This window comes from Synchiropus splendidus, chromosome 6, assembly GCF_027744825.2.
Source record: "Synchiropus splendidus isolate RoL2022-P1 chromosome 6, RoL_Sspl_1.0, whole genome shotgun sequence".
Taxonomy (NCBI): Eukaryota; Metazoa; Chordata; class Actinopteri; order Syngnathiformes; family Callionymidae; genus Synchiropus; species Synchiropus splendidus.
The window spans coordinates 9,985,911-10,000,251 of NC_071339.1; the positions used below are offsets into that span (position 1 = coordinate 9,985,911).

The window sequence follows — 14,341 nt, forward strand, 5'->3', positions numbered from 1 at the left end:
GCCTCACTTTTTATTTTCTTTTATATATCAAAATTTCATTTTATTTCATTACCTGAGCCCATGATAATTGCATTGCATGAATATTTAGGTTTTCTGTCATTGGGAATAAAACCCCTGCCGTCTCTCCCGTATATTACCTCAGGTAATTGGATCAGCCATATGAATGTGTTTAATAAATAAAATGAATAATTCATAATAATATAGTGCTTGAATTGACTAGCTGCATTTAATTTATTTGGGTGCTTTAGGCTGTAGCTGCTCCACTGCCCCCACATGAATGCACCCAGTTGTATTGCATTAGGTCACCATAGAAACGATATATCTGCCTCAGGATGCAATGACAAACCTCTCTCCTGGATAATAAGCCAACTCTCAATATTAAAAAGATCAGTCAGTAAACGTCTCTCTAATTGTCTTCAAATCAAAGGGGTCTAAATTAGATCTCAGGAAGCTTCGTGTAGCTGAGTACAATGGTAAACTGAGTTTGTGTCAGTGAAGCTTTTTTTCTTGAGCAATATTGCAAATGCATAACAAAAAGTCGTGCCTAACAATGCAAGTTAATGAGCGCTGTCTTGTTATTTGTGGCAGAGCCTGAGCATGAGCTCTTCCTGGTGTATGGCAAAGGTCGTCCAGGGGTGATCCGCGGCATGGACTTGAATGCCAAGGTGCCTGATGAGTACATGATTCCCATCGAAAATCTGATGAACCCCAGAGCCCTGGACTTCCATGCTGAGAGCGAGTTTATATACTTCGCTGATGCCACCAGCTATGTCATTGGACGCCAGAAGATTGATGGAACAGAGAGAGATACAATTCTCAAGACAGGTGGGTAGCCTGGATGATTCAGGGAGGTTCATCTGTGAACATTTGGGGGGTTTTCTGATATGAGCAAGTGGTCTACACGTGTGTGTTCAAGCTGTATGGACATGACAAGAGCAGTACCAGCATTTGGATGATTCAGTGGTAACAAAACATTTGCTGTTTGCTTGAATAGTCTTGTCTTTAGTCATCTCTATGTCTGGTGCATGTTTAGATCCTCCCGTCACATAATTTACTGTTGGGTTGTTTCTGGAAACAAAGAAATAAACTAGGGATGGGTCTCGCTCAAACAAAATATAATATTTAGAGGTTTCATTATTTAAACTAATGACTAAAAAAATGACTAAATTTACGTTGAAGCTGTACACATAAGCTTGAATATCACGGTGATAGTGCCTCAGTCATGAGCTAACTCTTGGCTGCATAAACGGCAGAGAAGAATTATCATTAATATTATCATTATTTGCTTTTTTCCCTTTATTTTTTTCTTCCTTCATCATGGATATTTTGGTGACAATATACAATTGTATCATGTAATGCACCTGGGGTTGATGATCTGTAAAATGTGCCTACCTTTCGACTGGACTCACCACAACCCAATTTATTTTTTCATTCAGTGTGCTATTGACAATGTTTGGACTAGTAACGTGCACTAACACCCACATCTAACTGCTCCACAGGAATACACACAGTGGAGGGATTAGCTGTAGACTGGATGGCAGACAACTTGTACTGGACAGATGATGGACCCAAGAAAACCATCAGTGTGGCTCGTCTGGAAAAGGCTTCACAGACTCGTAAAACTCTCATTGAAGGGAAGATGACTCACCCCCGTGCAATTGTTGTGGATCCTCTGAATGGGTAAGAGCTGCAGGGGGAGTGTGTTGTTTATGTTTGTGGGAATTTATTTGACAGAGATTTAGCTTACAGTTGGTGAGCTGGAGCATTAAGCAGCTGCGGGGGATATGCTTTTAAACTATTAAATGATGCGTTAAGGGCTGTGACCTTATTTGTGGTCATTCAAAATCCAATAAGAGTTAATGAGGGGTATTTATTTCATTTGGTCAGTTCTCTGGTGATTCTGAACATATACTTTAGCTGCTGATTCATGGAGTCCCTGAGCCGACTCGCATGTCTGTCCACTTCCTATCACGCATCTGTTATCGCTTTTATTGGCATTAAAAAGCGATTAGCGGCTTGGGAGTTTGAATTTTCCGTCACAGTGCCTTTCATCAAGTTTTATCTTGGCTGAGCTCCATTTCAATTCCAAAATGCTCAGGTCCCTTTTCATTCAGTGATTTGTGAACATACTGTAGATGGTGCATTTAGTAAATAACTCAATAACAGATCTTCTCCCAGAGTTTATTCACTGCCAGGTGTTTGTTGGCCTCATTCAAATGGCTCTTGATCTCGCTTTGTATGGCTGTATCTCATTGTTGCGACCTCCAGGCCTCTCCACAGAGAAACACGCATGCACACGGTTCGGATGATCTGAGTGACAGGGTGATGTGTGTCCGTGCAGCTCCCAAGGCGAAGGCACTCGCCTTCACTAATGCCTGTGGTGAATCAGGCTCATGAGAGAAGTGGAAGAGAAAAAAAAAATGCAAATTGGAATTAAGAGGAAATGATGATGGATAAAAAAATAAAATAATTTGAATATTTTGCAGACAAGAAGTGAACCTTAAATAGTAACTTGCAATATGGGAGTGTAAACATTTTACGTGGAGATGATTTTACCATGTTGTGTTGCATTTGCAGTGTGTAAAAACAAAGTGGGTGTCAACATTGTCGTTGACTTTAGGATGGGATATGTTGTGTCAATTTCGCTGAAGATGTTATTCTTTTATAGTACAGTGTTTGTCAACCATTTTTATGCCAAGGCACACTGTTCATTGATAAAATCCCGAAGCATTTTTTTTATTGGAGCAGTTTTTGGATTTATGGAGGCTCTTAAAATGTATTGTACGTATGATAGAAGCTGTGCAGTCTCAAGTGCTTCCCATTTAGTCCATTAAGTCCAGTTCATTGTTTAGTTCCTAGTGCAAAATCAATTTTTTCATGCTTTTTGTTTTATGGGATTGTATGGGGTTTTTTTTTCATTTTAATTCCAAAATATTTATTATATTTACTTCATGTTTTTGTTCAAGTTGACAATGGAGAATTATTTGACATCATATCGTACCTTCGCTTTTCCAGGTGGATGTACTGGACAGACTGGGAGGAGGATCCTAAGGAGAGCAAGCGTGGTAAAATTGAGCGGGCGTGGATGGATGGGTCCAACAGGAACGTGTTCCTGACAAGCAAAACCGTGCTGTGGCCCAATGGTCTGAGCCTGGACATCCCTCAGGGTATTCTCTATTGGGTGGATGCCTACTATGACCGAATTGAGATGGTTTACCTGAACAGCTCAGAGCGGAAGGTCAGAACTTACAATTAACTTTTTTTTCAGTGCAGTTTTGAAGTGGGCTTTATTAAGTTGTCTTGTTTCTTGTTATGTGTATATGCTGGTTTGTAGAATTTGATCTTCTGTGTAATGCATGAAGTCATGTTGGACCAAGAGGTTTTGTACATGTCCATGGGCCTTTCGTCAGAACACGTTTTCACCATCTTGTTGCTTTCCTCGCTTCACTAGACTGTGTATGAGGGTCAGGAACTGAACCACGCCTTTGGTCTGTGCCACTATAAACACTTCTTGTTCTGGAACGAGTACCGCAGTGGTAGCATTTACAAGCTGGACAGCACCACCGGTACTGCAACCGTGCTGCGCAATGAGAGGCCCCCCATTTTTGAAATCCGCATGTATGATGCTCAGCAACAACAAGGTATCAGGCAGAATACTTTGCATGCTACTTCAGACAATGTTTTGCTGTATCGCTCCAGAGGTACTAAATGTTGAAATACCTTCTCTGTGTCTGATCATCTGCAGGCTCTAACGCGTGCCGTGTGTACAATGGAGGCTGCAGCAGCTTGTGTCTGGCCATTCCAGGTGGTCGGCAGTGTGCTTGTGCTGAAGACCAAATACTTGACCCCACTGACAACACCAGCTGCAAAGGCAAGTCCCAACACATTTTGTGTTGCATATCTGAAGACTGGATTCTTCAGAGTGTGTATAAGTGCAAAACAAGTTATTCTGATTGTATTGAGGGATAACTGTTTTCTGGATGCTGTCACACATCTGACACTGACAAGTCATTGTTTTTAAATATTGTTTTTTAACCCTTTTCTTTAAAGCCAACCCGTTGTATGTGAACCCACATCAGTGTCAGCCAGGAGAGTTCATTTGTAAGAACAACCGCTGCATCCAGGAGCGCTGGAGGTGTGATGGAGACAACGATTGTCTGGACAACAGTGACGAGGCTCTCGACCTGTGTCGTGAGTTACAACACGTGCACACAGACACTACAAGGCTGTCAATAGAGTTAGATTTTTAATCTAAATTAATCGCACTAAAGCTGAATTAACTCCCAATTGATGGCAAATGAATACCACATGTTGCATCTGTGCTAAATGTAGCTTAAAGGAAGAGGTTCTCAACACCAGGGTGGCCAATAATGTTTCCTATGTTCTGCATGTTGTTGAGCCTCTTTAGAGCCTCTGAGGTTATTCTGAAGAATGTTCTTGACACTATCTGTTCTGTTGGGTTGTTGGAGGAAACAAATGGGTTTTTTTTTTGTTTTTTTTTAATCTATTGACAGCTCTGCGCCCACACACACACACACACACATTGACAACGGAGATTGATGAGAAGGACATTTCCACATTGGTTTGGCAACATCTTCACGTCTAGTCTAGTCAAGTTCGACTAAAGTGCCAAAATCTTTCTGGCGTGTCTGTCATAAAAGCTAGCTAAAAGCCCAATATACATTTTGTTGAATAACTTGTGGCAGATAATGCATCTTTTTGGTTGTTGGTCTGTAGTATACGTTTTCATATATTTACACTCATTTTCACAGCCCTTTTCCCTTTGATATTGCAGTTGCATTGACACCCTAAGCTTGCCAATATCAACACTTGATGGCTAATTAAATGTTAAAAAAAAAATAATAATAATGGCTTAGATATCAATACCTTTGCTCTACCCTTATTCTACTAAGCAAAGTAACAAGTCAAATTAACCCCTGGGAGCCGTTTGCCATTGTTAAAGATAGGCATACATTTCCTCGTCCAGTCACTTCATCCTCTCGATGAGACACATCTAAAGTGCATTTTCACCACATAGTCTGTACAGACAAACTGTAGTTCTCTCAGACAACCATCCTATCCCCACATAGTTCCTCACCTTCTTTTCTCATTTGTCTTCCTCTCGTCCCTCCAGACCAGCACACTTGCCCCACTGACAGATTTAAGTGCCAGAACAACCGCTGCATCCCCTTGCGCTGGTTGTGTGATGGCGACAATGACTGTGGGAATGATGAGGATGAGTCCAACACCACATGTTCAGGTACTCGGTCAAAATGAATACTGAAGAAAGTACAAAGACAAAAAGGGAAGTACCTTTGTCTGACTGTGGTTATACAACCAGCTCGGACTTGCCCACCAAACCAGTACTCATGTGCGAGCGGACGCTGCATCCCTGCTTCTTGGACCTGTGACCTGGACGATGACTGTGGGGATCGATCAGATGAACCAGCGTCATGCGGTTGGTTCATATTTTCATAATTAATAATTTCACCATGGATAAATATGAAACTGTAGTTGCTTTTTTTATTGTTGGGGTTTTACCTATGCACATATTCAATTGAAGCAAATTGATTTTTTTTTTGCTACAGTTTAAGATTATTTGATTTAAATATAATTATTTTACTGAAGAAATACCTTTAATTCCTCTTAAAAATGTGATAGCATTTTTGCTTGTTGTTTTCTAAATCTGCAAATCTGTATGCCCCAGGAGTACGCTTTTTCCAGTTGCGGATTCTTTTCTCAGATTAAATTGGTTTATATGTTGCTGATGACAATACCTGTTTCCAGTATTGCTTTTTGTCACAATGTACTCTCTTCTTTTGTAGCGTATCCTACTTGTTTCCCCCTGACACAGTTCACATGCAACAACGGACGCTGTATAAACATCAACTGGCGCTGTGATAATGGTTAGTATTTACCTTCAATACCAATTGTGTCTGTGTGTTGTCGCCTCTTTGTCACTGTATTCATACATGCTCAGCTCACAGCATCATGTTGGCACATGCTTCTTTTTGTTGCTGTTTGTGTATGGTTGGTCTAGCCATTGTTTCCTCATTTTTTTCTCTGTATCTCTGTTTTGTTGTTGTGTGTCGTGGCTTTCTCCGACTCTGCTGTCTTCCATTGGTTCTGTCTTTCAGAAAAGGATTGTGCTGACGGCTCTGATGAGTTGAATTGTCCAAACCTGACCGGTTAGTGCATAGATCGACATGCACCTCAAATGCCAAAACGCACTCCTGCCTTAGTCTGGCAAGCGCCAAGAAAAAAGTTTGGGCTGCTTCTGCTCATTGAACTGGTCTGAGAACTGGGTCAGAACTGCTGCCATTTACTGTATAATGTTCTCAAGTTTGGATGTTGGTATAAGCCAGGTCAAATTAATATATTAAATAAAAAAACATCAATTGGTTGCAAAGTGTGTAGGTTTTTCTGGAAGTTGCACATTAATAGCATATATTTTTTTTGCTTAAAAAGAATCGCTTGTAATGCTCTGCTGCCAAGCTCAATGTATCAGCGCTGGGTACATTCCCTCATGGTGCATGGTCCGATCTATGCAGTTTCTGTCATTTTTAAATCCATCATCACTCCCACTGTGTTGTATTTTTGTCCTTCTTTGTGTTTGAAATAAATCCTTTTCAATCCATTTTCCTCCTTTAGGCGTCTAATAATGTCAGTTGGCAGGTCTTTCTTTTGACAGTTCGATTTATTTTCCAGATAATGACTGTGGGGACAACAGTGATGAGGCAGGCTGCAGTCACTCCTGCTCCAGTGCTCAGTTCAAATGTAACAGTGGCCGTTGCATTCCGGATTATTGGACCTGTGATGGCGATAATGACTGTGGGGATTACAGCGATGAGACCCATGCTAACTGCACGAACCAGGGTCAGTACTGAATTGTCCGATTGTTTGTAGAAGACAATTGTTCATTGAAAGTCACTCTGTTTTGCCCGCTGTGTCTCGGTCATCTTCATGTGTTTTGCTGTAGAAATGGAAGCAACCCAAAATTGCAGCCTTTGTTTATCTTTGCTGTATTTGCTTGTCACCTCTGGTGGTGTATCATGTATTCTGTGTTCCCATAGCCACTCGTCCACCTGGTGGCTGTCACACCGACGAGTTTCAGTGTATGATGGACGGCCTTTGCATCCCCTTGCGCTGGCGCTGTGACGGCGACACAGACTGTATGGACTTAAGCGATGAGAAGAACTGTGAGGGGGTCACACACATGTGCGACCCTGCCGTCAAGTTTGGGTGTAGAGACTCTGGTAAGTAGATCTGTGCTGCAATCATTGCTAACACCAGTGATATGAAACATGTTCAACATCGTCCGATGTATTCACACACGCACATCTGTTTTAAAAACACACTTCTTCTTGTAATATTGCACCTTCATTTGATGTTAATCTAATGCACTGTGTTATTGGATGTTAATCCAATGAAGACTCCTTTGGCCTCTAGTGTGTCTCCTGCTATTTCTTTGTTTTTTTTTTTTTTTGTTTTTTTAAACATTGCCACTACCTCTGTCGCCATTTTTGATTGAGCCCCCACCACTTTCTGGACACTGCACAGCACCAGTAGTTGCTGCTTGTGGGCTGATCAGCAACTGAGCGCTGCTTCTGATGGTCTTCATCACAGTGTGAATATTCCCCTTTGGAATCTGAGTCAGTCAAATCTGCTCTCCTGGTCGCTGTTATGCTCCTACCAAGAGACTATTACCCGCATATTCACCCCAAAACATTCATCTAAACATGCCCAGATAGAAGTTATCGTTTACCACCTTCTGCTTGTGTAAAGCAGTAATTACACCAGCCTATATATTTACAGCATGACTTGTTTAAATGCTGTGATACTGCTAGTTGAAATTTTGCAACTTTGGTGTCCAAAAGGTGAAAGGCTGTTTCTGAATACATGTAATTGAAAATTTCAGGAAATGTTGATAATGGAGAAGAGACATTTCAGGAGTGTTCTGATGTTCAATATGGATTCACAGAGGTTTGCTGCCATTATTCACCTATATGGCATCTTAACTGCTGCTGCTACCTGCTGTGTCAGAGCCAGCAAAGAACGTGGAAAATGAGATGTCATAAAACCCAGCGTCTAACTGAATCGCTGAAATAAGTCAACTTTCATGTCAATGTGGTGGCTACATGTGTTATTGCTAGATTAGTTGAATGTTGAGTGAGGCCTTGTGGTTTGTACACTGCTCTCACCCTCATGACTCATCGAGTCACTTCTTATTTCCCTTGAGCCAGCACAATTCATGAATCATACCAGTTGGGATTGACCAATTATTTCTTGACAGATCTTTAAGATTATTCCTGTACTTTTATTATGTGTTTGTGTAGTACTTGATTGTCTTATAAATGGCCTAACCAAGTGCCTTGTCCTGACAGCACGGTGCATAAGCAAAGCCTGGATGTGTGATGGAGACAGTGACTGTGAGGACAACTCTGATGAAGAAAACTGTGAGGCACTGGTGTGTAAACTCTCCCACCATGTTTGTGCCAATGACTCCACCATCTGCCTGCCTGCGGAGAAACTCTGTGATGGCACTGATGACTGTCCAGATGGCTCTGACGAGAAACTCTGTGGTAAGAAACAACAGTAGAGTTTTTTTTCCCTCGGTCCAGGGAACAACAACACAGCATGAAGATCTCTGCATTCTCAATCACACTGTCAAAGGCTCAGCAACAGTTTGTAAAAGCTCATGCATTGTTCTTCTTTCTTTCACAGATCTGTGTTCACTTGACAATGGTGACTGCAGCCATAACTGCACTGTGTCACCTGGGGAAGGTGTGATATGTTCATGTCCCCTGGGAATGGAGTTGGGATCTGATAACAAAACCTGCCAGATCCAGAGTTTCTGTGCCAAACACCTCAAGTGCAGTCAGCGCTGTGAACAGGACAAGTTCAGTGTGAAATGCTCATGTTATGAGGGCTGGGAGCTGGAGCCAGACATGGAGAACTGCAGAAGCACAGGTAAAGATTTTGAAACTGAATTGACACTGACAGAGTTCATACTTTAACAGACATAAAACAAGAAGATAGAAACGCAAATGCATACTTACATGCATGCATACAGACATGTAGAAACAAAAACAAGTCCAATATTTCCCAGTGCTTTGCATGTCTCTCTGCTTTCAGTTCATCTCAGTTGTTTTCCATATGAAATATGTCATGAACATCAACAATGTTCAGTAACTCATCCAATCTTGGAGATTCAATTTCTAATAATTGCTTTTTTACAGGCTAAAGTTAGCATTTTAAAGAGATATACACATCATTTTTATTCATAGCTGCCCAAGGCTACAATCCAAGGTATGGATATTCTGGGTTCTCGGGAATCTTGTAGCCCAGAAAGACATAATAGACAAAAAATATACTTTTAAACACCTATTAAATGTGTTTGATCTTGTGATATTTCACCTTTAAAAAGATTTTTCTGAAGTCATGGTAGCTGTCATTTGAGTCGTTCAAAGTCTCACCATGCTCGTTTACTTGTAGCGGAAACCCTGATATGTTTTTGAGCAGATAATTTTGAAGTTTAATGTAAAACATTCCATGATGAAAAACAACACGAGATGTTTGTTAGACTTGGTGAGAGGGCATCATGTGTCGCCGGACAATAAAGGAGCCTGAATTGAATCACCTTGATAACAAAATGTCCCGTCTCATTTCCAGCAAGTAGTCAATTATTCTTCTCTCAGCTACTGTGTCTCATTGTGTCGTTGATTCAATTCCCAGTCCGGCTGCCTGCTTCGTACAGATAACCCCGATTTCATTCATAGTGTCTTTTAATTAACCAGGATTAGAACCACGTCAAGCGCAACCTTGCTCTTATTAGATGAGTCATACATTTCAGGGAAGCGCTACGTTTCAGTGAGTTTTCTGGCTGTTTAGTCGCAGAAAGGGTGCAGTGTTGAACTCTGGTTCCTCTTGAGACCAGTTAAAGGCTTTATGTATGACACCTAAATGCGTACTTGGATGAATGAATTCATGTTATGGTGTGGGTTTGACTGCAGTCATCTCTGTCTCCACAGATCCCTTTAAGCCGTTCATTATCTTCTCGAACCGCCATGAGATCCGCCGTATCGATCTCAACAAAGGGGAATTTAGCGTGTTGGTGCCTGGTTTGAGAAATACCATTGCCTTGGACTTCCATCTGAGCCAGAGTGCGCTCTATTGGACAGATGTGGTGGAGGATAAGATCTACCGTGGGAAGCTGTCTGAGAATGGGGGTGAGCCTACAGAAACTCTTGCTACCCTCATGTGCTGAACATAAACATGGTAGAAGAACCTTGGGTAAATGGTGGTCAAAAATGTCTTGAAAATATGTTTTGAAATGGAAATTGTGGCTTGTGTCCAATATTTCTGTATAAGATCTCTATAATTCTGTATAAGATATAGGTTCCTAAAATGTATTACATACCATTATCATAAGTCGCATTATCAAGCAAATCAGTTTGACTTTCACTTAACCCTAACACAATTTAATCATATTATATATGTGATAAAGTGGTCATTTTTACATGCATATTTAATGTGCTGTTTAATGTTTCATGTATTCTTCTATAGCTCTGACAAGCTTCGATGTGGTGATCCAGTATGGACTGGCTACCCCAGAGGGCCTGGCTGTGGACTGGATAGCAGGAAACATTTACTGGGTAGAAAGTAACCTGGATCAGATTGAGGTGGCCAGGCTAGATGGGACCATGAGGACCACGCTGCTGGCTGGAGAAGTTGAGCATCCTCGAGCAATTGCCCTTGACCCTCGTGACGGGTACTAACTGCGCTCTCAAAATGTGCCATCTGTTCTTGCACAAGCACAGGTGAGGTGTTTAATAATGGGCTGTGACTCTGCAGGATCCTCTTCTGGACTGACTGGGACGCCAGCCTGCCCAGGATAGAAGCAGCATCCATGAGTGGTGAAGGCCGGAAAACCATCCACAAAGAAACTGGCAATGGAGGCTGGCCAAATGGACTGACTGTTGACTATTTAGAGCGCCGCATCCTTTGGATTGATGCCAGGTCAGACAGACGTTAACTTTTGCCGGCTCCTGAATTCTGTCAGATCAACTGAAACTTTGTAAACACAGGTCTGATGCCATTTACTCGGCCAAATACGATGGGTCAGGACTCATTGAGGTTCTGAGGGGCCATGAGTACCTGTCGCACCCCTTCGCTGTCACCATGTACGGTGGGGAGGTTTACTGGACAGACTGGAGGACCAACACACTGGCAAAGGCAAACAAGTGGACCGGCAGCAATGTTACCGTGGTCCAGAGAACCAATACGCAACCTTTTGACTTGCAAGTGTACCATCCGTCCAGACAGCCAGAGGGTAAGCTGAAGACACCGAGTGATGTAATTGTGTTCTTGGGTTCAATGGGTCAGCTACATGGCGATTATTGTTAAATTTGATGCAAAAATCAATATTTTTAATGTTGATCTTTAACGTAGATTTTTTACTTTGAAAGTTAAAGTTTGCAAGATGGCCGCCTCTTTTCAAACACTCGTGGTGTTCCAGTTACGTCAGAAGGAAGTGTCATCTTAGGGGGTGGAGCTGAGAATTTCCCAGGACAACTAGAACGCAGCATCGGTTCCCATGGAATGACTGACAAAAACTGTGAAGAACTACAAAAATGGATACCGAGTTGTACCTGCAATTTAGTTCTGGGTTCAACTGATCACAAATATCGCAAAGCATTTAAATTAGTTTAAACAAACCTGGCGCGACATTTGTTGCAGCACTCCCAACGCTTATTTGATAAGCACTGTTACTTTTTATGTGTGGAAATGCTCTATTCCTCCCTCACTTCATGTTTGTTCTCATTCTTGTTTTGGACAACATTGAGTTCAGTTTTATTAATTGGTGTCATAGTATATGTGTGTGTGTATATGTGTGTGTGTATATATATATATATATATATATATATATATATATATATATATATATATATATATATATATATATATATATATATATATATATATATATAAAACAAATGTCCATGACTATTGACTGTGCCCCTATCCTGAGCTGTCCTTTCATATCACATGTATTTCTGTAAATAATATTTGGTAAAAAATGTTGATACTTGACCATGTTTTCATTAGATATGTTTATTTCCACTGGTGGAAACGGATGATATTCACTCCTGATGTATCTATCCTTCCCAGCTCCAAACCCATGTGCGGCCAAAGATGGCAAGGATCCATGTTCTCATCTGTGCCTCATTAACTATAATCAGACCTTCTCCTGTGCCTGTCCTCATCTCATGAAACTCGGTCCAGACAAACGCACCTGCTTCGGTAAGTCTGAGCAAATCTTCACGTAGGTTAGGGAGCCTGATCTTTGTTCACTGTTGAACTTTTGCTGATCATGCCGTCTATTTACTTTCCTGTGAATCCAGCCTTTTCTACCTGAATTGTTTAGTGGTGTTCATGTAGTTTGTATGAGTCCGCAGGAGAAGGTTTTTTTTTTCACTTTGAGTTGCTGTTGCTGTGACAGCTTTGGTGCTCACTGAAGTATCTGCCTGTGAAAGGTGCGAGGGAGCTTGTTAATTCAGCCAGTGAGTTTAGTATTCAGGTCAACACTTTCTATTATCTTCAGGGGTAATGGGTTGGAGAGTCCTTTTTGTGAGATGCAGGCATCAGCAGCAAACCTCCACATCCACCACCCCTGTCTGGCTGTACTTGATACTGAGTGACACTGTTATTAATGTTCTCTTATTCCCCTCTTTTCCTGTCCATCATGATGGTAGATGCATTTAAATAATGATAGGGCTGTGGAGCCCATTGCTGTCCGGTCCAGCTACACCGAATCTTTGCACTTTGGTTACTGATGTGGTTTTGATAGCTACACCACTATTAGCCTGCGATGCAATTTCAGATGACCTTGTTGTTGATTCATATCTGGGATACTATGCTGTCTATGTCATCACATGTGCATGTCTGATTCTATTTCTTCTTCCCCTCAGAGTCTCGTCAGTTCCTGCTTTATGCTCGCCAGATTGAGATTCGCGGAGTAGACATCGACAATCCCTACTACAACTACATTATCTCCTTCACTGTTCCGGACATCGACAATGTGACCGTGGTGGACTATGATGCCCTAGAGCATCGCATCTACTGGTCAGACGTTCGAACCCAAACAATAAAGAGAGCATTTATTAATGGTACTGGAGTGGAGACCGTCGTGTCTGCAGGTAACAAAACATTGATCGTGATGAAACACATTTTTATTTTATATTCATAAGAGGGAAATAATTATTGTTATGCTTATCGGAATTTATTTATATAGTCATAAATAAGCTGTGAAGTCCTTTGTGAGAGTGCAAAGTGTGACTTGTACTTGTGTAACCCATTTAAGAGCACTACCATGAACAATTTTCACACTTTACCAATCTTACTCTGCTTCTGAATGTTAATTTAAACATGTATTTCCGTGTCCTCCCCAGATCTCCCCAATGCTCATGGTCTTGCGGTGGACTGGGTGTCCAGAAACCTATTCTGGACCAGCTATGATGCCAACAAGAAACAGATCAACGTTGCCAGACTGGATGGCTCCTTCAAGAATGCTGTGATACAGGGTCTGGACAAGCCGCACTGTCTTGTGCTGCATCCAATTCTGGGGTAGGTCACACACACATACAGGCACCCACTGTAAAACTGTCGCTCAGTGTTAAGACCTCCAAAGTTTGTCTGGTACTCTCTCTTCTCTTTTCACCTTTCAACCTTTGAGACAGAAACACACATGCACACGCACGTGTCCGTCAGATGACCGACAAGGTAGTTTTGTAACGCTGTTGTTGACCTCCACTTGGGAAATGGATTTGAAGGTTTTATAAAGTCTCTAATTTCTCAGCTCTTCTGTTCTTTTGCCTGTTTGTCTTTACGAAATAAGTCTGTTGTGCCCAGGAGACCTAGATATCTGAGCTATTTAAAGGCCATCCTTTGGCCTTCCATCTTGCAGAGAGGACACCCTCGTTTCTCCTCCTGCTTTTTTTTCTAGAAAATCCTCCTCTGCCCTGAAACAGAACTTGGTCGACCTCTCGTCTTACCAGCAGCGCAGACAGTCTGTCTCTATTTATGTAGACCATTTTGTCAAGTGTGAGTGTGTTCTTTTGACTGTCCACGGTGGATAAAGAACGGATATTTTCTTAGGAGTTGTTCTTGTTTACTTGTGTGTATGTGTGTGTGCGCATGCTGTCCCCCTTTGAATGACTTAGCCTCCTTAAGTGGAGGAATGTTTCCAATCGAAGCATTGTTGGCATGAGGGAAAAATGAGAAACAGATGCTGGATGCATTTGCTGGGGCTCCCTCCTTTTTTCTGGCACACAAACACACT

At 41.7% G+C, this 14,341-nt stretch overlaps 1 protein-coding gene across 4 annotated transcripts in view; it reads left to right on the plus strand.

Annotated features, from left to right (window-relative positions):
- LOC128761168 (low-density lipoprotein receptor-related protein 1-like) overlaps positions 1 to 14,341 on the plus strand; it is a 78,956-nt gene that overhangs the window by 37,040 nt on the left and 27,575 nt on the right. For all 4 annotated transcript variants that reach the window (XM_053869190.1, XM_053869192.1, XM_053869191.1 and 1 more), the window contains exons 11-30: positions 589 to 825; positions 1,500 to 1,680; positions 3,016 to 3,238; positions 3,452 to 3,641; positions 3,746 to 3,871; positions 4,051 to 4,191; positions 5,135 to 5,260; positions 5,342 to 5,458; positions 5,826 to 5,906; positions 6,709 to 6,876; positions 7,074 to 7,256; positions 8,385 to 8,582; positions 8,725 to 8,970; positions 10,032 to 10,229; positions 10,567 to 10,771; positions 10,855 to 11,019; positions 11,088 to 11,332; positions 12,172 to 12,303; positions 12,972 to 13,199; positions 13,452 to 13,626. In XM_053869190.1, the coding sequence (XP_053725165.1) occupies positions 589 to 825; positions 1,500 to 1,680; positions 3,016 to 3,238; positions 3,452 to 3,641; positions 3,746 to 3,871; positions 4,051 to 4,191; positions 5,135 to 5,260; positions 5,342 to 5,458; positions 5,826 to 5,906; positions 6,709 to 6,876; positions 7,074 to 7,256; positions 8,385 to 8,582; positions 8,725 to 8,970; positions 10,032 to 10,229; positions 10,567 to 10,771; positions 10,855 to 11,019; positions 11,088 to 11,332; positions 12,172 to 12,303; positions 12,972 to 13,199; positions 13,452 to 13,626 (3,565 nt within the window). The remainder of the gene's footprint in view (positions 1 to 588; positions 826 to 1,499; positions 1,681 to 3,015; positions 3,239 to 3,451; positions 3,642 to 3,745; positions 3,872 to 4,050; positions 4,192 to 5,134; positions 5,261 to 5,341; positions 5,459 to 5,825; positions 5,907 to 6,708; positions 6,877 to 7,073; positions 7,257 to 8,384; positions 8,583 to 8,724; positions 8,971 to 10,031; positions 10,230 to 10,566; positions 10,772 to 10,854; positions 11,020 to 11,087; positions 11,333 to 12,171; positions 12,304 to 12,971; positions 13,200 to 13,451; positions 13,627 to 14,341) is intronic.